The sequence below is a fragment of the Equus asinus genome, chromosome 5 (genome assembly GCF_041296235.1).
Source record: "Equus asinus isolate D_3611 breed Donkey chromosome 5, EquAss-T2T_v2, whole genome shotgun sequence".
In the NCBI taxonomy this organism is placed as follows: Eukaryota; Metazoa; Chordata; class Mammalia; order Perissodactyla; family Equidae; genus Equus; species Equus asinus.
Window position 1 is genome coordinate 28,745,327 of NC_091794.1, and position 24,843 is coordinate 28,770,169.

The following is a 24,843-nucleotide window of genomic DNA, read 5'->3' on the forward strand; positions in this document are numbered from 1 at the left end:
TCTCCCCATTACAACATTTTTTAAAGAGTTTTTTGATCACTTAATGAACTTTAATATATGCTTAGCAATGTAGATGAGTCAAATGGCCACTTATGCTATTTAGCAATTTACTTACTCATATATGTATTTAAATTCACATAATACATAAGTTAATATAATAATTTAGAAATAATGCGATTTTTGCCCTTATATTGCATAAAAACGTATTCTCATTTTCACATGCATCTTTGACATCATCATTGCCACCACTAACATGGCGTTTTTTTTTAGATGATATTGCTAAAAAGCTGATCTTTATAAGCATCATTGACAGTAACATCCACCATTTATAATTAGTCGTACCACCAGTTAAGAGTTAGTATGTCTGGGGTAACCGTGCGTGTCTCCTTCTTTGACTGATTTAGTCAGTGACCTCTCTCAGTAGCCAGAACTTATCCTAACTGAGGCGATTTGTCGTTGTCAGAAGTCCTTGGTTTCAAATAACCAAGACAGTACCTCATCAAGTCCTTGTACGGACTTGATCACAAAGCAGCTTCCTCTTTTCTAAGATCATTTTTTTTTTTTTGAGGAAGACTAGCCCTGAGCTAACTACTGCCAATCCTCCTCTTTTTGCTGAGGAAGACTGGCCCTGAGCTCACATCCGTGCCCATCTTCCTCTACTTTATACGTGGGACAAACACCACAGCATGGCGTGCCAAGTGGTGCCATGTCCACACCAGGGATCCGAACCAGTGAACCCCGGGCCGCCGAGAAGCGGAACCTGGAACTTAACCGCTGTGCCACTGGGCCGGCCCCTAAGATAATTTTTTGAGGAAGAATTCTCGCCTCTTATCTGGGCTCCTCACCACCTTAGTTTCCCCTCTCAGAGAGTGGAAATGAGACAGTGAGTGAACCGGGCCCGCTGGCTGGGATGGGGTGCAGGGGAGTGGAAATGAGACAGTGAGTGAACCAGGCCCGCTGGCTGGGATGGGGTGCAGGGGAGTCAGGAGGCCACAGGGGCATTGGGACAGATCAAAAGGAAAACTACTCTTCTGTATGTTCTAGGCCTAAGAAGGTCTAGTGGTGCCGATGACCAAGGTCAAAGGGTTTATACAGGTGCTTGGACCAAAGATCCAAGTTCCCATGAAGGCTATCATGGGAGGTTATTTTCATTCCATTCTGGAAACTGTTAGGAAATTATATCCCAAAGGGAGCTAAAATATTGAGAGAGAACTCTGTGTCTTAGCATTCTGAAGAAGGAAGGAGAAGCGTTTGCAAGCTCTTTAGCGGGCCCTGACAACAGTGGTTCTCAAAGTGTGGTCCCTGGACCAGCATCGCCTGGGAACTTGTTGGAAATGCAGATTCTAGGGCTCTACCCAGATCTACAGAATTGGGAACTGAGGTGCGGGTCCAGCAATGTATATTTTAGTAAGTCCACTGGGTGCTTCTGATGCACCCTAAAGTTGAGAAGTGCTGCTTTACAAAGCATTTATGTAGCGCCTACTGCAGTGGTTCCCAGACTCTGCCGTATGTTAGAATCATCTGGAGACTTTTAAGCTCTCCCATGCCCAGGTCATATCACTCACCAATTAAATCAGAATTTCTGGGGGTGAGAGGTAAACATCAGTTGTTTTGTTTTGTTTTTTAGATGCCCGGTGATTGCACTGTGCACAAAGTTTGGGAACCACTGACCTACTGTGACCTCAAAGAGAGAGATAAGATGTATCGTATAGGAAGCAGAAAGTGAGCTGTGCCCTAAAAGAACAGACAAAATACTGTAGGGGTTCTTTTGAAGAAAACAGGACCTTGTTTTAGAAAATGTCTCCTAACTTGAAGAATTCTCCTTTCTGTCTTCCCGTGTCCACTTGAAAGAATACAGATTGGGTGCCTCTCACCACACTACCGCGCTGCAAGTCACTCAGGACGATGGCAGCCATCAGTCCCTACATGGAGCTGACCATCGAGCCAGTGCAGCAGGTGAGTGGCCACAGCCCCGTGTCCAGAAGGTGGGAAGTAGTCATGGAAGGCTTCTTGGAGGAGGTGACAGTTTAGCTGATGGGCAGGATGAGGCAGGGAGGCATGTAAGAAGAGGAAGGAGTTCCCCAAGGCCTCAGTAGAGGGATCGATGGAGGGGAGTTTGGGAGATGACAGGGTGGAAAGGAGGCAAGGATGAGATCATCATACCATGGAGGCTGAACCATCATTCTGAGGGTCCTGGGAGTCCAGGAGGCTTCAGGACTAGAGACTCAGGGTCAGACAGGCATTTTAGAGCCATCACTCAGGCAAGGTTAGGAGGCAGACTAGGGGAGAGGAGATTAGAAGCAAGGCGGTCAGTGAGGGACAGTCATAAGTCCAGGAAAGAGGTGGGGTGGCCTGAACGAAGGCTGGGGCAGATGGAGATGCAGAGATGGAGTGGAGAGTTGGAGGGAGAGCCTGGGGGAGCGTGAGGATGTGGGGTGAGGGAGACCGAGGGCTCCAGATGACCCCCAAGGTCTGGCCTGCACGTGGGGGTCCTCAGGAGGAAGAGGGCTGGAGAAAAGAGGGAAAGAGCTGACAAGCAGTCCACTCTGTTGTCCCACTAAGACTGCTCTTGTCAAGGTTACCAGTGACCTCCAAGTGGCTAAATCCTGCAGTCGTTTCTGTCCTAGTTGGGATTCCCCTCACTTGGCCACTAGCTTCTTCTGATTTCGGGGGCCCTCACTCTCCTGCCTCCCTCACAGGTCTCCTTTCCCCATCACGGCTGCTGGCTCCTCCTGGTGAGCTGGACTTTAAGGTTGCAGCGCCCCCAGCTCTGCCCTCGGAGGTCTCCCTTCTCTTGGTACACTCTCCCAGTCCCGTCATCCCAGCGCTCTCAAGACAGCTCTTGCTGGTTTCCCCGGAGTGAGTCTCCATCCTTTTCCTCTCCGTCAATTCCAGTCTTGGCGACGCCACATGGCCTCTCACACTTGCCGTGTCCAAAACAATCCTGGACGTCCATGCCCAGACCGGCTCCTCTCCCCATCTGCCTCATCTCAGTAAATGACACGGCTGTCTGTGCAGCTGGTCAAGCCCCAAATTCCTCTCTTCCCCTCACTACACACCCATGCCCATCCCATCCCTTGGGAGTCTTGTAAATACTTTTAAAATAGACCCAGCAGCCGCCTAACTGGTTTTGCTCTTCAGTGCTATTCTTGTCCTGCTGCTCCATCTGCGACCAGCGGCCAGAAGCATCTCATACAAATGTAAATTACATCTTGGCTCTCTTTTGTTTAAAACACTCTTCTGCCTTCTCATTTCAGGCAGAATAAAACCCAAACTCCTTAGACAGACTTCCAAGACCCCACCAGCCCATCACCACCACCTCCCTGTCTCCATTCGCTTCCGCTCTTCTCTCCTCTGCAGCTGCACAGCATTTCTCTCCATTCCTCTGCCTAGAAAGCTCTTCCTCTTGATTTTTTTTTTTTACACGGCTGCCTCTTTTTTGTCTTCAATGTTCCTTCCTCCGACAGCCTTCCCTGACCACCCATTCAAAGTGGCCTCCACCCGTCTGTCAGATTAATTTATTACCTTTTTAAATGCTCTGAGAAGCTCTTATCGCTCCTTTTACTTTGTTTGCTGTCTGTCTCCTGCTGGGGTATAAACTTTGTCTCCTCCTGGCTTGTTTGCATGGACGCTGGCCTGTCGGTCACGGGCTCCCCGTAAAGGTGTTGGAACACGGAGTCCACCGGGAGAGGCCGCGCCGAGGTGCCCGCGGGACACACCGGCGCTCAGGGAGAGCCTGGGCCCCAGAGAGAGGTTTTACGCTTTGTTGTTGCTCTTCCTCGGGAAGTGGTGCCGAGAACCCTGAGTGAGGTGTCAGAGAGGTTCAGAGAGATTCAGAGCCTGCTTTCAGAAGGAACAGCCCCCGGCGGCCAGGAAGCCCTTCTTCCAACCGGAGGGTGCGTGGGTGGGCGGTGGGGGAGCCCTGGCAGCCTCCGGCCAAAGCTGTGCACTAGGAATTTTTAAATCGTGGAACTTCTGAGAAATAATAGTGCAAAAGTTGCATTCGCTTTAGCCCTTCCAGGACCTGAATCTTGAGGGGATGCCGGCTGGAGAACAGACTCCGTGAAGGCAGAGTGGGTCCTCCTCCGTTCTCTTCCGCTGGGGGCCCGCCAGCACTTTTTTGAGCAAATACTTCCGCTCGAGTTCTTCCTTTTGTGTCCACCAGAGGGCGAGAGGGAGCCTGGAGCTCCCTGTCCAGCCTGGGCAGGAATCCTCCCTCAGCTCTAGGGCCTCCATTCCCCTGGTACTCTGTTTACTGAGGGTAAATACTAACAGCCATCGCTTCCATGATGCTTATTGTGGGCTGGAGTATTGGTCTATGTGCTTCACATAGATTAACTCTTTTAAGCCTCGCAGCCAACCCCTGACATATTATCCTCATTTTACAGATAAGGAAACTGGGGCACAGAGAGGTTAAGCACCTTGCTCCGGGTCACACAGTTTGTCAGTGGTAGAATCAGAATTCAGACCTTTATCTGCCGAGTATGTGCCCATAACCCCTATGAAATACTGCTTCTTACTTGGCATAATGGCTGGCACCAAGGGTTCACAAATAGTTGCTTTTTAAAATTATTATTAACCCAAATTCTCATAACTACCCTATGAAGTAGATGCTATTATTTCTGTTATTATCATTTATTAATAATTTTGTTGTTTTAAAATTGAGGCACAGAGAGGGTAAGTCAGTTGCCCAAGATCCTGTAGTTAGAAAATCGTAGAAATTGGTTTCATACTGTCTTTCTGCTTCTGGGACCTGAGCTTTTATAAAGAGAACATGTTCTCTGTGCTGCCATTTCATGCCTGCTCGTTAGCAATTTTTTTCTTTTTTTCGTGAGAATGTCCCCACCGGCAAGGTTGTGGTGCAGAAGGGACCCTGTTGCCATGTGCATTGATAGAAGTCCTGTTGGGACAGCCACGGAGAAGTGGGCAACAAGAGCGGCACGGGGCTCCCTCATCTTCCCAGCCTCCCCTCCTGAGCCACACCCTAAGGAGAGATTGTCCAAGAGATGCAGCCTGGGTCGGAGCTGCGCTGGGGGGCCGAGGGCCCTGGGGCCGTGGCGTGGGTGGCTTGGAGCATTTGTAAACTCCATTTTCTCTGTTGACTCGGGTGTGGTCAGGCCCTGGGGAGTTTATATAGACTCTGGGACTGCTGTTGCTGGGAGCCCTCTGCCTCCTCGCCTCCCCGACCCCGCCCAAGGGCCGCCCAGAGCGCTGCCCTTGTCGCCTTTGCGGACTTTCTCCGCCTGTCCAGCCGACTTTCACGTGAAACTGTGTGCTCACCCCATCCACGGCTGGAGCCATTCATGATGTGGGGTCCAGTACAAGTAGCTGTCGGGGGTATTTACATCTGAGCCCCGGGGACATCCCTACAAAGGAGGCCAGGCAGGATTACCTTTTGAATACTGGAGTACGTGCATGCTTTGACCATTCAGAAAGAAAGAAGTCAACTCAGTCTCCCCGCCCGCTGTTTCCCACACACCTTGCAGGCAGGCTGCAGCGCCACCAGGCTGCCCGGCGACGGTCAGACGAGCACCGCAGACGCGTCCCTGCCGGAGCCCCCCTCGTACCCTCCCGTTCAGGTCATCCGGGCCCGCGTGTCCTCCAGCAGCTCCTCCGAGGTGTCCTCCATCAACTCCGACCTCGAGGTACACGCTGTCGCCTGCCGGCGGGTGCATGGGCGTCCTCCTTTACCAGTGCTTCCTGGTCCTCCTGGGGGCGCGCCCTGCTGCTCGCTGAGCCGCCGCTAGCCTCCCGCCTGCTAAATAATCAATGGGCATCTGCGGGCTCCCGCAGCCGCCAGAGGGGTTTCCCCGCCCTGTCCCTGCAGAGAGAGGTTTCCACGGTCACATTAGTCAGAGAAACACTGCATATTGCAGTGCGGTCTTGAAGAACTACTTGCACATTCAAGTGTTACAGAAATAAACGCATGAATAATTAACTTTGAAAGCGTCTCGGTGTTTCCCAAACCCATTTGACCATGGAAACATTTCTTCTCCCCAAGGGGCACCAGCTCCACCCTATGGTGCTGTCGGGGTCATAAACAATGCCTGGTACTTTCATAAACTTTACCTCATTTTGAGTTTTTGGATCTGTGAACAAACACATGTCACAAACTAGTGTAACTCTCAGGGCTGAGCTGTCCTGTTGGTCCCACAGCTGTGTCTCCAGCCCCGTTCTAGGAGGAAGTTTCCTCTGTCTGTGGAAAATGAGAACAAGGACAGTGTAGTGGACATGTGGTGTCAGCAGAAGGGGGTCAACTGTCTTTTTGAGGGGAGAACGACTGTCTTTCATTCTGGGTTTGTCTTCTCTTACTATTTTGGTGTTAAAATGCCCTTTGATGAAATGATAACAATAGTAAGTGGATGTTGGCATTCAGGTTTTGGTTTTGGTTTTAGTGGCTTTTTTTGGCAAAATAATAAGTTAGCCATCCTGAGTAAGTCCCTCAAATTTGGTGAACCCATGGCAGACCCTGAAATTTGAAGACCCAGAGCCATTGATCTATGGGGTAAAGTCCAGATTCCTTAGTGTGAGGTTCCAGACCTTTCACGCCTGCGCCAGCCTCATGCCCCTCCACTGCCCTCATCTAAAGGTCCACCCTGGCTGTGGACTGTTCCCCTGTCCCCAGGCCTCTGGGCCTTTCCTTCTAGGGTTTTCTCCAGCCCAGTTTCCATATGTCAGAATCCTACCCAGATGCCACCTCCTGTGTGAAATCACCCCCCTACACACACATGCACCCCAGAGATTAATGGCTCCTTCCCTTGTGTGCCCAGAGCATACACCTCTCTTATACAACTTCCATTGTCTGCCCTGTAGCCTGGTGAGCTGTCGGGGCCTGTCTCCTCTGCCATGCTGCTCCAGCTTTCGAACTCAGCCTGGGCTACCTTCACTTTTCTCTGTCCCTCCATCCTGGAACACGGCTGGTCATGGAGAGCTGGGTTTTGAATGAGAAATTCTGCACCAGACCAAGGACCATTTGGGGTCTGCGTATCCCCATGTCCTTGGGTGTTGTTTATTTCTTGGATCCAGTCTCGGGATATGTAGGACACCCAAGGCACGTGGCTTGGCAGCCTGGAACCAGCAGACTTGGCAGAGCTCTAAGGCGGGAGGGGATAGAATGAGCCTGACAGCAAAGTGTTCACTGAGGAAAGGGGTCAGTTAAGTCGGTGAGTCAGGGAGGGCCCAGGAGAGCTCTGTGGAAACAAGGCCGACTTTTGTCACCCACCCTCAGTTGAGGTAAGGATTGGACAGTGACCTTGAAAAATTCGGAAATTTATTTTTGTGGCTGGTTTGGGCCATTTCCGTGTTTTGCAGTTCCTGCTCTCCCCCTGTTGAATTCCCCTCTTCTATTGTCTCTCTCGTTTTAGACATTTTTTTAAACTACATATATAAATTCCAAGGGGACAGGGTCACACTCTTAAATTAGGCAAATGGAGATGAAGGCTTTTGCCCATGTTAAAAGGAATATATTTTCAGAAGCAGCTGCCCCAGCTCACCCCTAGACCTCTCCCCAGGACAGTCCTCCAGCTGCACTCCCTGAAACATACACACTACTCCAAATGACAGGGCCACCGCAGCCTGGAGGGACATCGGCTTAGGATTTCACCAAACACATACACTGACAGGTCAACAGGGTGGCACAGTTCCCATACAGACTGTTTAATGCGTGAACAGCAGACAGCAAAGCTTTTGTCAGGTGTGTGGTCCGTTGGGCCTTCTGCGAACCTGTATTTTCTGTTCTTAAAAGTAACACCTGTTTATTATGGAAAATTTGGAAAATGTCAAGAAGAAAATTAAAATTAACCCACAAGGCCACCAACCAGCGGCTGCCTCCCAAGGACTGGCTTCTGCAGGCTTGACAGCCTCGCCTGTTTTTTGGAGCAATATTCCTGAAAGGTCCTGGTTCCTTTGTGGCTGAAGGTGAGCGAGAAGGTGTCTTTTAGCCGATGAGTGTCACTCCTCGCTTCACAGGCCCGTGCGGTCACTCGTTCAGCAAACGTTTTCTGAGGGTGGGAATTTAAAAGAAAGATGCGTGAGGACAGATGGGCTGGGCTGAACCCACCTCACAAGGTGGACAACACTTGTTAAATTGGTCACAGTCGAGAGTCTGCTCTTCGCCTCACTCTTCCGGACCACACGCCCAAGGGACCAGAGCATATGGCTGGAGGCTGGGCCCTGGGGCGTCACCTCCTCTGGTCTGTGCCTTCTCTTGCTCCCAGGTTGCACAGTTTAAATATTTCTTGGCATTGGAATGAGACACCTGGGGCATCTGTCCCCACTCTGGGGCTGCCCCACCCCCACCATCCCCCTTGGACTCCCTGAGGTGGGCTTCTGTGCCCTCAGCCACCTCTTGTTGTCCCTGTCTGTTGCTGACCAACTCTGCTTCTGCTTGACCCCTTGGGTCCAGAAGTGAATGCTTTCCAGCTCCCGCTGTGCAGGCCTGGGAGCCTGGGAGCCACTCTGTGTCGTTAAGGTGATGTGTTCATGTCTTCTGTGGTCCTTTATGACTCTGTAACTTAACTCTCAGATGGCGGTTTTATGTCCGTGTCTTGGGGACACGTACCAACTGTTTTGAACACCTGCTTCCTGCAGTGCTGGGGGAGGTGCCCCAACCGTGCGCTGCATCCACGGCACTCTAGCTCACGGAGTGTTTTTAAATCCCTTAATAAGAATCACAGGACTCATTGCTAACAGTGAGTGTGTGCGTGCCATGGGCCAGGCACCATATGTTCTATGCTTTACCAGCATTGTTCATTGAATCCTCTCGACAGCCCTGAGGGAGGCACCTTGGTTATTCTTGTTTTCCAGAAGAGGGGACTGAGAGTCAGTGAGTTTAGGTAACTTGCCCAAGAAAACATTATTAAGAATAGGTGGCTGACCTGGGATGTGGACACAGCTCCACTGGCTCTGAAAGCCCCGTGGTTACCCCCCACTGCCTCGGCAGGCACTCTTCCCTGGGAAGGTGTGCAGGACCACGCTTATTATCCATCACTCCCGCTTTACCGATGAGAAAACTAACTCTCTCTCCAGGGTTCTTTCCACTCACCTGTGCTCTGCCTGGGTTCTCGGAGAGCCCCTGGTCTAACAGGATAAAACAGTGGAATTTGCAAGTCATTCCAATGATGGCAGAACAGCAGAAGGGTGGGACAGAGACAGATAAGGCCGTGGGGGCTCGCACGGAGGGAGAACGTGGATTATTTCCAGCTTTCCTCAAGCGTCCACTGGCTGGACTGATCAGGGCACCCGACGAGTGATGTCGGAGCCTCAGTGTGCCCCATGACCCTGGAGAGAGGACATTTGCTTGGGCTGTGTGGATCTCCAGACATCTTTACACGAGGTGGCACACTCTCAGAGACTGGATCCACTCGTTCATTCACTCACTCGCCCATTCAACCCCGGCAGCCCCACTCCCGGCTCAAGCCTCCAGAGGGCGCACTGAGCAGAAGTGGAGGAAGGTTCCTGTGTTCGTCATCTGGGTTGGGGCCGAGGCCCAGAAGGAGCAGAGCACCCCGGAAAGTGCCCTTCTCACTTTCAGGGCAGCCAGCGCCTGTCTTATAAGCGCTGGGTTGACTTTCCCCCAGCGTTGAAACTGTTCCTGTGCCTTTTAAAGGCCCTTTTTTGTTTGTTGGTTTAGCCTCTGAGATACAAGCAAAGACTGAGTCCAGCTTTGTGATGAAAGAGTGTTTAGTCATTTTTTTCTTCTGTGCTAACAATGCCGTAGACCTGTTATAAGAAGCTTTGTGGGAATTCTGCAAGGAGGCTGTTTCTGTCGTTGGAACAAAGCCTGCATGTTGGAGAATGACTGTGACCAGAGCTGGTGCAGTTGTGTGTGTGTGTACGTGTGTGGAGGGTAGGAACAGAGCCAAACCCCAGATTGCTGTGTCTGAAGAGAGTCAAGTCCCAGCCCGTGTGTCCCTGCTAATTCTCTGCCTCAGGCTCTTGACAACCAAGACTGCTTGTTCCCTCTCCAAACCCTGCTTCCAACACCAGCAGACAAGACAGATTCCCTCGGATGTTTGCCATTTTTACAGCCAAATCCATTTTTTTAAGAAAAAAAAAAGACATATATATATTCATAGAGAGAGAAAGAGACTACGAAAGTTCTAATTTCAGAAGAAAATACATGTAAGTTTGAAGAAGGAGGCCAGAACATTGCAGTAGGTACCAAAGGCCAGAAGTCAAGTCCAGGACACGATGTCTGCCCTCCACAAACCCGTTTCCTCCCTGGAGAGGTGGAACCACCTGCCATGAGACAGTGAGAGACAATACTTCCCGAAATGTGTGGGGCAGTCAGCTGGTCACGTGGGGCTGAGGAAGGAAGCTGCACTGGGCCCTCAGACGGAAAGGGGCTGTGCAGGGGAAAGCGCTGACCAGGAGCGGGACAGACACAGGGGCTTGTCTGGGCTTGCTGACTGGCCAGGTGGCCTTGGCCTGCCCCAGACTTGCTGGGTTTTAGTTTCTCCCTCTGTGAGTGGGAATCATGAGACACGTCCTACCTATATCACAGAATGATTGTATGGCTGCAGTAGGGGTGCCGTTGTGGCTTTGCAAGACTACTAAACAGGCCACACGCAGCCTAGCGGAAACGGGCCGGAAGTGGGCTCAGATACTCACTGTGGCCCCTATAGCCACGGAACCGGCAGCGCCCATTCATTTCTCTGCACCTGCTCCGAAAGTGGAGATGGTGACCTCAGGGAGGGTGGTGAGGCTCTTACGAGGTCGAAATGTGAAGGAGCTTCTACCGCAGCAGACCACTGTTCCCACAATTGCTCATTGTGAAACCCCAGCTGTGGACTGGGCGATCTTTAAGGTCTCACTTAGGAACTCGACCCTAAGTGTCAAAGTGCAGCGCTGGAGGAGGTGGGCGGTGGTTAGTCACACGGAGCCAGTTCTTAGAAGCAGAAAGGCTTCCATCAGGAAAACAAAAGTGTCAGCCACCAGCACAACGTGTTAATGTACCTCAAGGGCACGGGAGCTCGGGCTGTTGTGTCTGCTTGGATGCTACTCTCAGAAAACCTCCTCTGGCCCCTAAATCCAGGAGAGAGCCTGATTGCTTCCACCTGGACCAGTGCAGGCGCTTCCGACTAGCTCCTGCCCCCATCTCTCCTCCTTTCTTTGCTGTGCTACCCAAGATCTCCCCAGCACTCGCCCAACCCACAGCCTCACTGCTCTAAGGCCATCTGTGGCTCCTTCCTGCTGATAGCTTAAGTCCAGACCCTTTAGCCTGACCTCCAGGACACTTCACCGTCTGGCCCTGGGTCAACTCTCCAGGTTCCTCTTTGTGCATCCAGCCAGCTTTCCCTTCTCTGGATTCCTTGGTTTCTCTTGGTCTTCTCCTTCTGCCCTTCAAGGCCCTGGCTAAATTCTGCTTCCTCCAGGAAGCCTTCTTACACTGCTGAGTAGGTTGCTAGATTTAGCAGACAAAAATACAGGATGTCCAGTGAAATGTGGATTTCAGATAAGCATACCTCTGCTAAAACCTTGTTATCTGAAATTCAGGTTTCACTGGGAGTCCCGTGTTTTATCTGGCAGCCCAGCTCCCGAATCAAACTTGACTGCACTCGTTTCCCGTCCTTCCCTAGGCCACTTCTTCAGTTCTTCAGAGCAGCATTTGAACAGCGAAATTTCTTCCCAAATATCAGGAATATATAATGTTATATGTCAGTCATATCTCAATCAGACTGGGGGGAAAAATGATTAAAAGAAAAACTAGAAACATAGGGGCCGCCCAGTGGCGTAGCGGTTGAGTTCGCACACTCCACTTCTGAGGCCTGGGATTCGCGGGTTTGGATCCCGGGCATGGACCTAGCACTGCTATGGCACTGTGGCGGCATCCCACATAAAATAGAGGAAGACTGGCACAGATGTTAGCTCAGGGCCAATCTTCCTCAAGCAAAAAGAGCAAGATTGGCAACGGACGTTAGCGCAGGGCCAATCTTCCTCACATACAAAGAAAGAAAGTCAGGAACAGGAGCCAAGGTTGCCAAGGCCTTTCCCACTGGGATCTGGTCTAAACACAGTTTGTATCTCCTGTGCCTGGAGTTCAGAGGGTCTCGCTCCCACCTCCTGCTGCCCACCGTTTTAATGCACACAGCTTCTCCGCCTCAGCCCTTTCTTTCCAACCTTGGGATGTGCCTGAAGTGAAGCTGTGTGTCATCTTTGTAAAGGAAACGCACCCGCCGTGGGTCCGAATTCTTCTCTCCCTGCTCCCATTCACGATGGGCCTGTTCAGAACTGAGCGGAGGAAGGTTTGAGTAGTTAAACCACCCAGGGTGACCGAGAAGGTGGGGAACATTTTGCTGTAGAAGCCCTGCTCTTTCTTGCATACGGCACTTCCCGGCCTGTGAAGCCTTTCCCACCTCCCAGCCCTTGTCCCCACAGCAGCCCAGGGAGGAGGTGCAGCCTGGGGAGTTTGGGCAATTAGAGAGGAGGAAAGAAAGCGTGGGGAGGTGAAACTGTGCTTGACCCAGAGTAAGTGCCTTAGAACGGCTTAATTAACCAAGGAGATAGAAAAAATGAAATGTCGCAGCATCTGGTGTAATTTCTTAAAGTCTGGAAGGTACCAGGTCAAAGGAAACTCTACTTAATGAAATCTAGGAGAGAATTGTAGCTGGTGTGTATCTGGCCAGTCTTAAACTTTATAATTAGAAGAGAAAAAAGCCTTATCATCGGTCCTGAGTCCAGCACCGTCTCACCTCCCCAGTCTTGGGGGAGTCACTTCTCCGCAAATGTAAGAGGAGGGAGTTGGACATGCGGTCTCTGAGGGCCGGCCCAGCTCCCATAGTCTAAAAGAGAAGCCTGGAGTGTGACCTTGTTTCCTCAATGGCTAAGACACACCTCAGAGTCTTCAGGAACAAAGGAAAAGTCACCGTGGGCCCTGTGGACAGGGGCTACAGGATGCTTCTTGATTTCAGAAGCGTGAAAAAGTGTGCATTTAGAAATGAGGTGAATTGAAATACTACATGCTGTGGGTCACAGAGGTGCTGGAATTGTGTTCCCAGAAACCATTTAAGGATATGTGAAATGCTCGTTATGTGTTAAGGGAGAAAAGTCATTTGCACGATTTGATTTGTGTGCGTGTGTGTTTCACAGGGCTATTCAATAACTTCGTAGAGGCTGTCTTTTGGGGATAGGATTATGGGCGATCTTTATTTTGTTTTTGGAAAGGAAATTTCTATACAAAAATGAACACATTTTGCTCTTGAATTGAGGAAGACACTATAAAATGTTATTCGTTTTTACTTTTCAGGGGAGTGAGGAGAGACCTCTGTTACAAAGATTTGGGTTATTTGTACCCCTTGGGCACATTGTCATCATGGGTTTAAAAACTAACTTACAAAAGGAGCCCTGACTCCTGGCCCCCACATGAGGGCACTCTTCTTAAATCGTAGACGGCCTGCGATGCTGAAGATAGGGAAAGGAAGGCTCAAGCTTTCATTGCAAGCCAGTTGGGGGACTCTTAAGCTTTTTGTTTGCTTGGCTTTAAATAAACTTTTTTATTTTGGAATACTTTTAGATTTCTAGAAAAGTTGCAAAGGTAGTACAGAGAGTTCCTGTGTACCTTCTTTCAGGTTCCCCTAATGTTAACATCTTACACAGCCATGCTCCATTTGTCAAAACTGAGCAATTAACATTAGTACATTATTATTACTTAAACTACAGATTTTATTTGGATTTCACCGATTTTTCCATTAATGTTCTTATTCTGTTCCAGGATACAATCCACTGTATCACATTGCACTGAGTGATTTTTTTAACAAACAAACAGAACAGCCACTCATTGTGGTAACCACAGATTACTGTTTCTATTTTACATGAACATTTGTATTTTCTAAAGAAAGGTGAAGGTTAGCAATTTTTCTTTCATTTCTCTTTTTATTTCCATTACATTTGTAAAAGTTATTTAGCTTTTTGAACCCCTGTGTCGTCAACATTTCTTTTTTTTTTTAAAGATTGGCTCTTGAGCTAACATCTGTTGCCAATCTTCTTTTTTCTCTTCTTCTTTTTCTCCCCAAATCCCCCCAGTAGATAGTTGTATATTTTAGTTGTGGGTCCTTCTAGTTGTGGCATGTGGGACGCAGCCTCAGCATGGCTTGATGAGCCGTGCCATGTCCGCGCCCAGGATCCAAACCCTTGAAACCCTGGGCCGCCGAAGCACAGTGCGCCAACTTAACCACTTGGCCCCAGGGCCGGCCCACATTTCTGTCTTTTGCAGTATGTACAGAACCATCATTTTTAGTAATTTTGTGTCTTCTCCATTAATCTTTTTTTTCTTTCAGTTTATGTTCCTTCCAGCAGGATGTCATTAAAAGATGAATGCTATGGAATTATCACTAATTTTGTTAGGTATAATAATGTTATTGTGCCTAGGATTACAGAAAATGTCCCCAACCATGACATACATACTGAAGTATTTACAGACGAAAGTACCTTAAAATACTTCAGCAAACAAAATAATTGGGGAGCTAGAGCAAATAAAACAGGATGTGTCCATTAGATTATTCTTTTACTTTGCATATGATGGAAAATCTTATAGTTAAAAAATTTTTCAAAATGAAAATTTAAAAGACAGTAGAGGCTTTGTTTTAATGGACAATGCCAAATCCAGCAGACCGTTCGGATTGGCAGCTATTCAATTTAACGGACATTCACAGATCAATATAACAGACATTTGTAGGTTCATAGCTCTGGGTCAGAAACACAGGTCTCGCACAACTAGAAGGACCTGCAACTAGAATGTATAACTGTGTACCAGGGGTGCTTTGGGGAGAAGAAGAAGAAGAAGAAGAAAAAAGATTGGCAACAGAAGTTAGCTCAGGTGCCAATCTTTAAAAAAAAAGCCAAAAAACCCCACAGGTCTCCCAGGCACTGCACGAGCTGCTGGAGGAGAGTGCGGACGGCGATGCCGCCCTTCGAGAACCTGAGTCAGGTATCTGTGAGGCTCGGGGCAGAACCAACCGTGCAGTCAAGGCTGATTAAAAACGAATCTTGGCAGGTAGCAAATACCCCATATTTTCAAGGTGGGGATTTTATTTGCATCTCTCTTTCTTAGTTTTATGGGTTTGAGTTGACTCATCCCAACCATGTGGTTAGTAAATGGAAGATGATTTATTATTATTCTTATTATGCCTCATGATAATTTCTAATAATAGTAATCTTAAAATATGTATAAATTATAATTTTTTCAAGGACCTCGAGCCCTTTATAATTATCACAATTATCCTATCTAAATTGTAGCTGCTAGAAGCTGCTGCCTTTCTGCCTGCTGAAGTCAGCTGTTCCTCTGCCCAGACCATCGGAGGGCCTGCCTCCTGGCTCACGGAGCAGACGGCGGCTGGCGCTGAGCTCTGCCCTGCTCTGTGATGGTGGCAAAGTCTATCCAACACGTTTTTTCTCTCTCTCTTTTTATTCTGCAGCAGAAGTATTGGGAAGCCCTAAAGTCGGAGCGCGTATGGACAGTCATGCTCTCTCTCTCTTCCAGAAGGCACTTCCTGTGGCTGATTTCAGTTCCTGTTTGTGTGAGCCCCCCTTGGATGACTGGGCCCATGCCAAATTTCTTTAGGGAGAAAAAGAATGTGAAAACGAGAGGCGAGTCTGAGGAGCAGGGTATTTTCAGGGCCCTCTCAGTGCACAGTTCTTTCTGCTTTGTCCAGACCATCTAGTAGTGACTCAGAAAATGCGTAACCCAAGGAAGATGTGTGGTTTGGAGCAGAGGTCTGTGGACCAGGGGAGTAACTGCAGGTCACTAAGGGGAGTGGCACTGGGAGTGGCTGCAGTAACGGAGATAATCCCCCACATTGTCATTCTGAGACCCGGCAGATGAGCACGTGTTTTATGACAACTACCGTGCACCTGTTGTCTCCTGGGATTTTTTTTTTTTTTTTTGGTAAGAGAGTAGATCGTCTTTTGCTCAAATTCTCTTTATACCTGGATTCCAGCAATGTTTTTATTACTTAAAATGAAGTTTAAAAACACATTTCTGGGTTTTCAGAAGGAGGAGGTTTAAAATGTTTTCGAAGCCTTAACCCACTTCAAAGCGTGCGCCTGATCAAAGTGGCGGGTTGCTTCTGTTTCCCGGCAGCTGAACCGGTCAGGAGGCGCAAGAGTAACTCTTAAGAAGCCATTTCAGGAGCTGGAGCAGTGGTTCTGAAACATCCGGGTGGCTAAGATCGCCCTAGGAGAATGTTAATATGCCAAACCTCAGGTCCCAGCTCACATATAGGCTCCAGGGTGGGTCCCTGGCATCGGCCTTTTCAGTGAGCACCCTGGGCCCTCTGGTGATCAGAAATATGATCTAGAACATGGGCCTCAGCTTGAAAACAGCATTCATCACTGTCCATCCTCAGAGAATGGAACAGGCCCCCACTTCCACCACTGGGCAACTGGCCACAGAGGCTGAGGGCCAGGGGGGGCGTTTTATGTGGGATCTTTGATAATGTCAGGAAGGAATTCGATTAGAGGTGTCCCCGCAAGTCTGCAAGGTAAATGAGAAGTTAGCACTGGAAGTGGCTGGCACAGCCCCCGACAGGTACCGGGGGCTGAGCTGCACCAACCAAATCAGCTCAGTTGCTGGCCTGCAGGGTGACTGGGGATGAGATCGTCTTTTCAACATGATGCCGTTTTTAGTTACCAAATAGGAGAACTCGGTTCAGTGGTTATCAGTAAATCACTAATTTGAACTGCGCTCTTTCTTTCTGTTCAAAACAAAGCCGCAACTTGTGTTTTATAACTGGCACGGCATGGGCTTTATCTGTCAGTGGCTCAGGGAGCCTTGAAAATCTTATCCCGGACGTCTAAGGACCGGACTGTGTGACTCAGCTCAAGTTTGAGCAGCTGGTGGAGTGTTTTTCTTGGAGTGCATATCCATGCCTGGCTTTATTTTCTTGCCCAAATAGATTGCCTGGCCTGGGCTGACACATCCTATGTGGACTTTACTTCTTTCCTGGGTGTTGTGATACTGTCAGATATGACTTTATGTCTCAGAATCATCAGTCAGAAAAATTCAGAGATGAAAGAGATCGAATTATCTAGTTGCTGATCCAACATCCCAACTTACACATGGAGAAACTGAGGCCCAGAGAAGAGAATGCAAGTCAGTGGCAGAAGGAGAGCCTGAGCCCAACCCCTCCTTGCCTCCGTGCCGGCATCACTAAGGATTCCCTTGCTCTTGGCGCGTGTGCGAAGTTCTCTCTCTCCTCCATCAGATTACAACAATAGGAGGACTTTGTAAACAGCTCCGTCAATGCTTTGTGCCCACTTCGTTTAAGCTTTTCCTCCTACCCCTGCAAATTTCAATTTCCCATACTTCCTGAATCAGAGCAATGAAATAGCCACTGGCAGTGACCACTGCTCTGAATTAGGTTTTTAGTGTTTGTGTTTGACAGCTCTACTGAACTCAAGTTTAGAGGAAACTCCATGTGGGGACAAGGGCAGACGGATGCCCTGCTCTTACGGAGCTCATCATCCACCTGAGGGGACAAGGCGGATGCCCAGAGAAGGGCAGGGCTGTCCACGCTCAGCTGCAAACAAGTGATACAGGCAGTACAAAGAGAGTGAGAGCTCAATGTAAGCAGTCAGGATGGGCTTCCTGGAGGAGGAGGTACTTACCTGAGCCATAAAGAATAGGTTGAGTTTCCCTGGTCTTTTCCAGGAATAAGTTAGGCATGGCGGTGGGAGTTCTCAGGATAAAGGGAACACAACTCAGTCTTGGTGAAGACAGGGAAAAAGAGGATGGGAAGGGAAGCGGAGCTGGTCTGCTCAGGGTGGCTGTCCATTAATTCCTTGATTTAAAGTTATCCTTGCCTTGTTAGGTCCTAGAAACACAGGCCTGGTTAACCTGTCCCTACTTGTTTGTCCTTGTCTGTGTCTGGGCCATGAGAACCAGGATTGGAGCTGTTGCTGGGGGGATTGTAAGAGATGGGAAGGGTCTGTTCCATCAGAGTACCTTTTCTGTCTTTTCTCCACAGTGGGACCCTGAAGATGTAAACCTTGAAGGGAACAAAGACAACGTAGAGATGCTCAGATCCCAGGTGCACAGCTGCTCTGCGAGGCCAGTGGACTTGACCTCCGACGAGTAACACTTTCTAGAGCCAGCACATCAGCTCAGAACCCAAGGTCTAGTGTTTGTCAGGAACTGAGCAAGACAACTGATCAACCTGCAGTGACACCCATGGCAGGAATGTAAGCTTCTGCCAAGGCCGCCTATAAAAGTGAGGAACCAGGAACTGTCACTGAGCCTGGCTGGTCTGAGCTATGGCTCAGAAGGGAGCTAAGACTCTGGGACCTGTGGACAGACCTGGACAAGCCCAGAGTTTGTTCTGAAGATTAGAAGCTCACACACCACTCTTGCTTTGAGATAAAAACCTTCATCTAAAGGACACTGGACCCTCCTTTCCCTTTCCTTTTAGATTCAGCGATACTCTGAATATCTGCCAGGTGTCAGGAAGGAGTTTCTCTAACAGTTAATGTGTTTGGATCCCGGCAGAGCCCCATTCTGCAAGACCCAGCTGAGTCTGGAGAAGAGAGGGATGGGCCCACGTGCTGGGGGTCTGGGACACAGTCACAGATACTGATGGGACCTGGCTCCTGCCCTCCGGTCACCTACTTGAGTTTTCTGCTGGAAGTTAGGACTGCTTGGTCAACCACATGTTTGTGAGATCACCGGCATTGCAAGAACAAGCAGGGCAAACTGCTCTAGGTTCCAGGACTTGCTCCAACCGGGCGAGGTGTGTGCTGGGACGGGGTCTGCAGGTGAGAGGCACTGTATGCTTCAGCAGGTGACTGAGGGCATGCAGAGGGTAGAGGCATGGCCAAGGCGTTCAATCCCAGCACAGCAATCCCACTGTAGGATTATTTTGGTACTGTGATCACAGGTGAGGGGAAGGGTGGAGGGAATGGGGCTAAGGCGGGAGGAACACTGAAGGGAGTAAATCCTGATGGAGTGAATTGAAGTAGCTCACTGTGGAACACAGCGATACGTCTGAATCCCGACACAGCCACAGAAGTCTACCACGAGGGGAACTGGGAGAAATGCCAAGGAACACAGCTCTGCTCCTGGCTGACCCTTGGCAGCCTGTGTGACTCAGCTGCAGCTGCCCAGTTTCTCCTAAGGGGTAGTGCTCGTCCCAGCAGCATGAACAAGGGGGTGGCTCTAGGAAGCAGGTTGGTTCTGTAGGTCTCTGTGGAGATCCTAATCCCCTGGGTGACCTCTGAGCTAGATGCGAACTTAAAGCCACCGCAATTATCCAACTGTTTTGGACCATGGTTGTCTTACAATGCAGTTTGCTAAAGTCAGGTTTGCTTTATGATCCTAACCACTGAATCTGTACTTTGAGGGAAGATGAAGATTTGAGTTGGGGGGCGCGGGGGAGAGCCTTCAAGCAGATGAAGCCACACAGAGGACTGGAAGTAGAGAAGGGTGGAATCTAGTCAAGAGGAATCCGATGTGGCCAGAATAGGTGGCACAGTATGCGTTGTAGGGGGTGGGTGAAGAGGCTGGAAAGGAACCAGACTGTGGAGGCTAAGGAGTTGGCACTTAATTCTGTGGCTAATTGGTTGCCATTGGGAGATACCAGAGTAGGAAGGTGACTGACATGCCTCAGGTAGGCCACAGCTGATGGGTGAGTTTTACATCCCTATGGCCACAACTTTTCAGGAAGCAGAAGTGTACAGTCATGGATATAGAATGAACATGGGGAACATGTTTAATCTGAGTGATAACAGCAGGGCAGGAGACAGGCTCATCTTTAGAAAGGCAGAAGGCATGGTAACAGCATGACATCTCTGGAGCTTGCCTTTAGCGCAGCCTCTCTCTCTCAGGGACAGGCTGGCTCATGCTCCCTGGGACATCAGAAATTGGTTGGATCCTACTGGAAATGGCCATTCACCCAAGAACATCAAATGATTTTATTGGCTTTGAGCAGCACAAACTACTTGAGCTCCAGATGTTGACTGTCTTCCTAGATCTCATTGTTCCAGCCTCTTTCTTCACAAAGCAGTTCCTATCATGATACTTCCTATCATGGTCCAAGCTTGTCACCCAGGGTGAACCATTAAACTGAGAATTTTGGAAGCAGAGTTTGACCTCATTGTTCAGTGAGAACTGCCTGTGATGCAAAGGCAGATTCTCATTGGGACTGGAAGTGGATTCTGCAACTCTGGAGCCTTTGTGAAGAGGTGCCAAGCAAAATGCCTTTCTCCTGGTAGGAGTGTCCCTGACCTGGGCCTCCAATGCAGCTTCATCCCCAGTTGTTAGTCAGAATGGGAGGATAATAGGAGTTACTTGCCCTGAAGACTCACTGAGCGGTGCGAGGGGTTACCCACACTGCGGAGAAGCTGAGGAGCAGTCTGTGTAAGCATCCTCTCCTGCCCACTCATCTGGGGATGAGAGATGCTGTAATACAGTCTCAGCTGTGCTGCCTATTATCTGCATGGCTTGGAACATGTTACTTAACCTTTGTGAACTCCTGAGGTAGACGGAGAGTAACACCTACCTAGAGAGCTTGTTGTGAAGACTAAGTGAATTAACACATATGAAATGCTCAACACGATACCTGACTCAAAGTAGAGTTGAAGAGGGATGAGTTTCTTCCTTCCCTATACTTCCTGGCCACATATGCCCTGAAAGCTGGTGGGTAACCCAAGAATCAGACCCACAGATGAAAGGGACTACAGAGGTCTGAATACCCTTGACAACCCTAATAAGTGATTATCCAGCCCCTACTTAAGCTCCTCTGAAAAAAAAGGATTTCACCCATTTTATCTCCCAAAGAAGTCTTTATGATTTAGTAGAGCTCTTATCACCAAGATTTTCTTAAAATCCTGTCTAGATCCTGAAGAACCAATCCCCTTATCCCCCACCAGTACTTCAGTATGATGAAGACATTTATGAGCATCATCTGATGCCACGCTCACATCATGTTTGCTACAATGGGGTATGAGCTCCTACACAATGAGGAGAGGCACTGGGCCAAGGAGCATGGCTGGGTTCCAGTTCCCAGGTCTGATTCATGGTGAGCCTTGTCAAGTCATTTCCCTTTCTGGTCATGGTTTCCTCATCTGTAAAAATCAAAGGCCAGATTTCTTTCATTTTTTGCCCTTTTATGAAAATGCCAGAGAACTTTTGTTTCCCACAGAAGACTGACATCTTTATAAATTCTCAAGATACAGACATTAAAATATTAAGACAAATTTCAGATCTACTTGGAAAATAAGTTTCATTATAGAATATATACTTCTTTCTGTTTTGGTTTTACTATCCATTAAAGTAACATTTCCGTTTTACAAAGAAACCAGTCTTTGCTGTAACATGAAGAAATCACAGCATTTGACATTTTAAAAGTTTGCAGATTCCTTCCAGTACTGAAAACCAAAAATTTATAAAACCTTGTTTCCAAACTCAGGGATTCTGGTCATTTCATTCGCTTTCTTCATTGAGAGATTCTATTATTGGCAGTTTATTTTGGTCAAGCCTCATTCTTGCTAAACCAACTCTTATACTGAGGGATATTTGAATATTTCCACAGTGAGAGAAAAAGAATCTGTACCAATTAAGGAAAAGAAGGACAGAGATGTCTTAGGAGTGTCTCAAGACTAATTTCGCAACACTTCCAAGATTCTCTCCACTTCTTTTTCTGTCCCTTCTTGATCATCCCCCTCCAAATTTTCCAACCATGCGGGCGGGCATTGCTCTACTCTGTTCGGCTTCACATGATGTTTTACTGACATTCAAGTTGATGCTTTGGCAGAGGTGGCTCTGCCTTGAACGAACCCAAGATTTGGTGCGATGGTGACCTGGGTCTCTTCACTGAGCCTACACATGCCTGTCTGGTATTATCCCAAAGGTCATCACCAGGTGAGAGGGGCAACCTTAGAGAAGTTCAAGGAATGGTGCTAAATCAAATGATTTTTAGAACATCTGATTTGCTTTTTCTTTTCCCAACTCTGAAAGCTGAACAAGGCACCGCGCATCCAGGACCGCTGCTAGTGCCTCAGTCAATCTGTCGCTTGGAAAACTCTAGCATAGCCTCCCAGCAGCTCAGCTGGAAATCGTCCCCCAGGGGCCGGGACTGGCGGCTCTTCTTCCCGGTCCGCAGGGTCTGCGGCTGGGATTGCAGCGCTTGCCCCCTCTCTGCCACCTCCACTGGGCTCATCCACGAAGTGGTCTCCTCAAGCGACGAGGCGGGAGCAGGGCCACTGTGGGCACCGTCAGAACTGAATGCTGGCTCCTACTGCCTACCTTTTTCTGGGAGAAGGCGCGAACCCCTAGCATCTCGCGCGCGGTCCATTCAGATCACCGCCCGAGGACTTCCGGGAAGAGAGGAAATGCGGGACTCTGCGCGTGCGCACAGAGTGGCCGCGGTCTCCCGCGAGTCCCGCGGGCGCCGCCGCAAGGGTTCCCGCATCCCCGAGTCCCCACCGGGGTTCGGGCGAGCTGCCGACGGCGGCCCCGGGTGTCCAGTCACGCCTCTGGCCCTTTCAGGGGGTGATTACAAGATAACTACTGTTCCCAGCGTTTTTGAGACTGCTCGACATCCTTTCTGGTGTGCTGTAAATCATTCTCGTCTTTGTTTTCCAAATACATTAAAAAAATTTTTTTTTTAGATAAAGATAGTGCAGGTGCGCGGTTTTTAAAAAGGAATCGGATTGTAGCAAAAGGCTTATGAAGAAAAACAACAATGCCCTGCCCCTCCCCTCCGCCGCCAACAATCCTGCTTCTCAGGCAACTACTCTTCTTTTTTTGGGTGAGGTCGATCAGTTTTAACCGTTTTGTTTGTTCTCCATTCGGTTTGATTTCAAATATGCTTTCCAGCTATAAGGTTCTAAGATTACACATTTTTTTTTCTTAGCTAGATTATCTCCAGCTTCCATAATTACAGGCTAATAAGACACAGCAGCTAGGACAGGGCCACTCGCGTATCAAAATCTGTGTGTTAAGAGCTGTCTTCGCGCCGTGCAGGTCGCTGTGGAATCCTGGGCACCAGGCCCCTTCGCCAGCCACCATTCCTGCTCCAGGTCCAGCTTCTGCATCCAGCCCGCTCCGGCTCACATCGACAGCCCGGCAAGTTCCACTCCTCTGCGCTGGACTTGACCTTGCCCTTCACCCTTTTGCCTCTGCTCCTGCAGGTGTCCCAGCGCTTGGAGCATCTCCAGTGCAAGTCGGACGGATTTCCTAAACTCACAACAGGAGCCAGGGCCCTCATACACTGGAGTCGCCGCGATCTTTCCCACGGACGGCCTGGCCACGTGGGAAAAGAGCCGTTCCATGGGCCTTTCCTTCTGACTAGCAATCACACTTTGTGGAATGCGTGTATATCCTAAAGCTCTGACATGTGCGATCGCTGTTCAGATGCAGGCTCTTAGGCTCCACCCCTAGTGATTTCCTGGATCTGGGCAGGGCTTGGAAATCTTCAACAGGCTCCCCAAGTAGTTCTCTTACAGATGATCCGAGACAGCTCTTGAGATACACTGTCCTAAGGAAATTACTTTTAAAACTGATCTGTTTGTATGAAATATTCTCATAAAACTATTTAGAATAGCAAAAAAGTGATAAAGCTCCAAAACCCCACTGTTGGCAAAGAGTAAGCATTATACTTTAACGAAGAAATGATATTTTGCCATTCAACCTAAAAGACCATAGAACCATAGACTGAAGACCAGACCCGAATTACCTTGAAATCATCTAGTTCAGTGCCTGAGCGGCTTGCTCGTTCTCACAACATGAATTCCAGCTCTTTACACGGTAGAAAAAAAATCTACAAAAGAAGATGTTAAGTAATAAAAGCAGAACACAAGAGTGTGTGCCACTATTAGCAATCATTTTAAAAACATTGTTTTGTTTTATTTGTTTTATTTTAAAAACATTGTTTACTAGCAAGATCAGAAGAGTCGTATAAGTCAGTATAAGACTTTCTGTAGTAAAGGGATTACATGGATTCTTGTAATAGTGGTTTCTTGACTGTGGAAGCAGTTCAATACATCCCCCAGTTAAAAAACTATCTCCGCCTAAATCCCCTTTCCCTTAAAATTTGCAGCATAAACACCTTTTATTCCAAGAGAAACCCTTTGGCTCAAGCAGCTGCTGTTGCGACAGCTCATTGCCAGTCACATCCCCCAGGACCAGAGAAAGGCGGTGGGAGGCCAGATAGAAACTACTCCCAAAGCAGAGAAAATAGGCAGGAGGGAGCCCCTGGGGAAATCGGACAGCCAAGTCGCTGTTCAAAGAAAATTAAAAGAACAGAAATTTTTTAGAGTTCTTAGTATGAATAAGAAAAGTGACATAGGAAAAAGAAAATATATAAGTAAATTTGTCATGGATCTGTTTATAAATTTTATGCTTTTTAATGCTACTTGGTGCTTTATAAACTTTTTCAATTAGTATATATCTATTATATAATTAGACAAAACAAACTAAAGAAAGTTATAAATACATGTATGCTCCCCCAAATAAAATCCACAGAAACATTGGACAAGGGGAAGTTCATAAGCGACTGTACTGTGTATTGGTGCTTGTATGTTTATCTTGCTCTCTGTGTGTATGTAGAAATTATATTTCCTTTATACTTTTCAGTATTTTATACCTTTTCTATAATAAGGATGTATATATTTTAAAATTAGATAAAAACAAACTGAAAAAGTGATCCACCATAATAATAACTGACAGGCAAAGATGTCAATGGTTGCTAAAAGCTTTAGGTGAAAGGTTATTGGGAATAGGATATTCATGCGATCTCAAAGTGTCACCCCACAGATGACTTTATTCACTACAAATGGAAATGGGTTTCTTTACAATGGTGAAATCTGGAAGACATCACTTTAATCAGATAATCAAATTCACATCACCAAAAT

General features: G+C 48.3%; 1 protein-coding gene across 12 annotated transcripts in view; it reads left to right on the forward strand.

Annotated features, from left to right (window-relative positions):
• Positions 1-24,493, forward strand: part of TMEM44 (transmembrane protein 44) — a 36,939-nt gene extending 12,446 nt beyond the window's left edge. For 2 of the 12 annotated variants that reach the window (XM_044771322.2, XM_044771331.2), the window contains 3 exons: positions 1,852-1,956; positions 2,700-2,859; positions 5,487-14,987. In XM_044771322.2, coding sequence (XP_044627257.1) covers positions 1,852-1,956; positions 2,700-2,859; positions 5,487-5,887 — 666 coding nt within the window. In that variant the 3' untranslated portion in view covers positions 5,888-14,987. Of the gene's footprint in view, positions 1-1,851; positions 1,957-2,699; positions 2,860-5,486; positions 14,988-15,413; positions 15,516-17,963 lie in introns of those variants that run through there. The other 10 variants (XR_011503213.1, XM_070509153.1, XM_044771328.2 and 7 more) reach the window with 10 other exon arrangements.
• Positions 24,494-24,843: the final 350 nt, after the last annotated feature.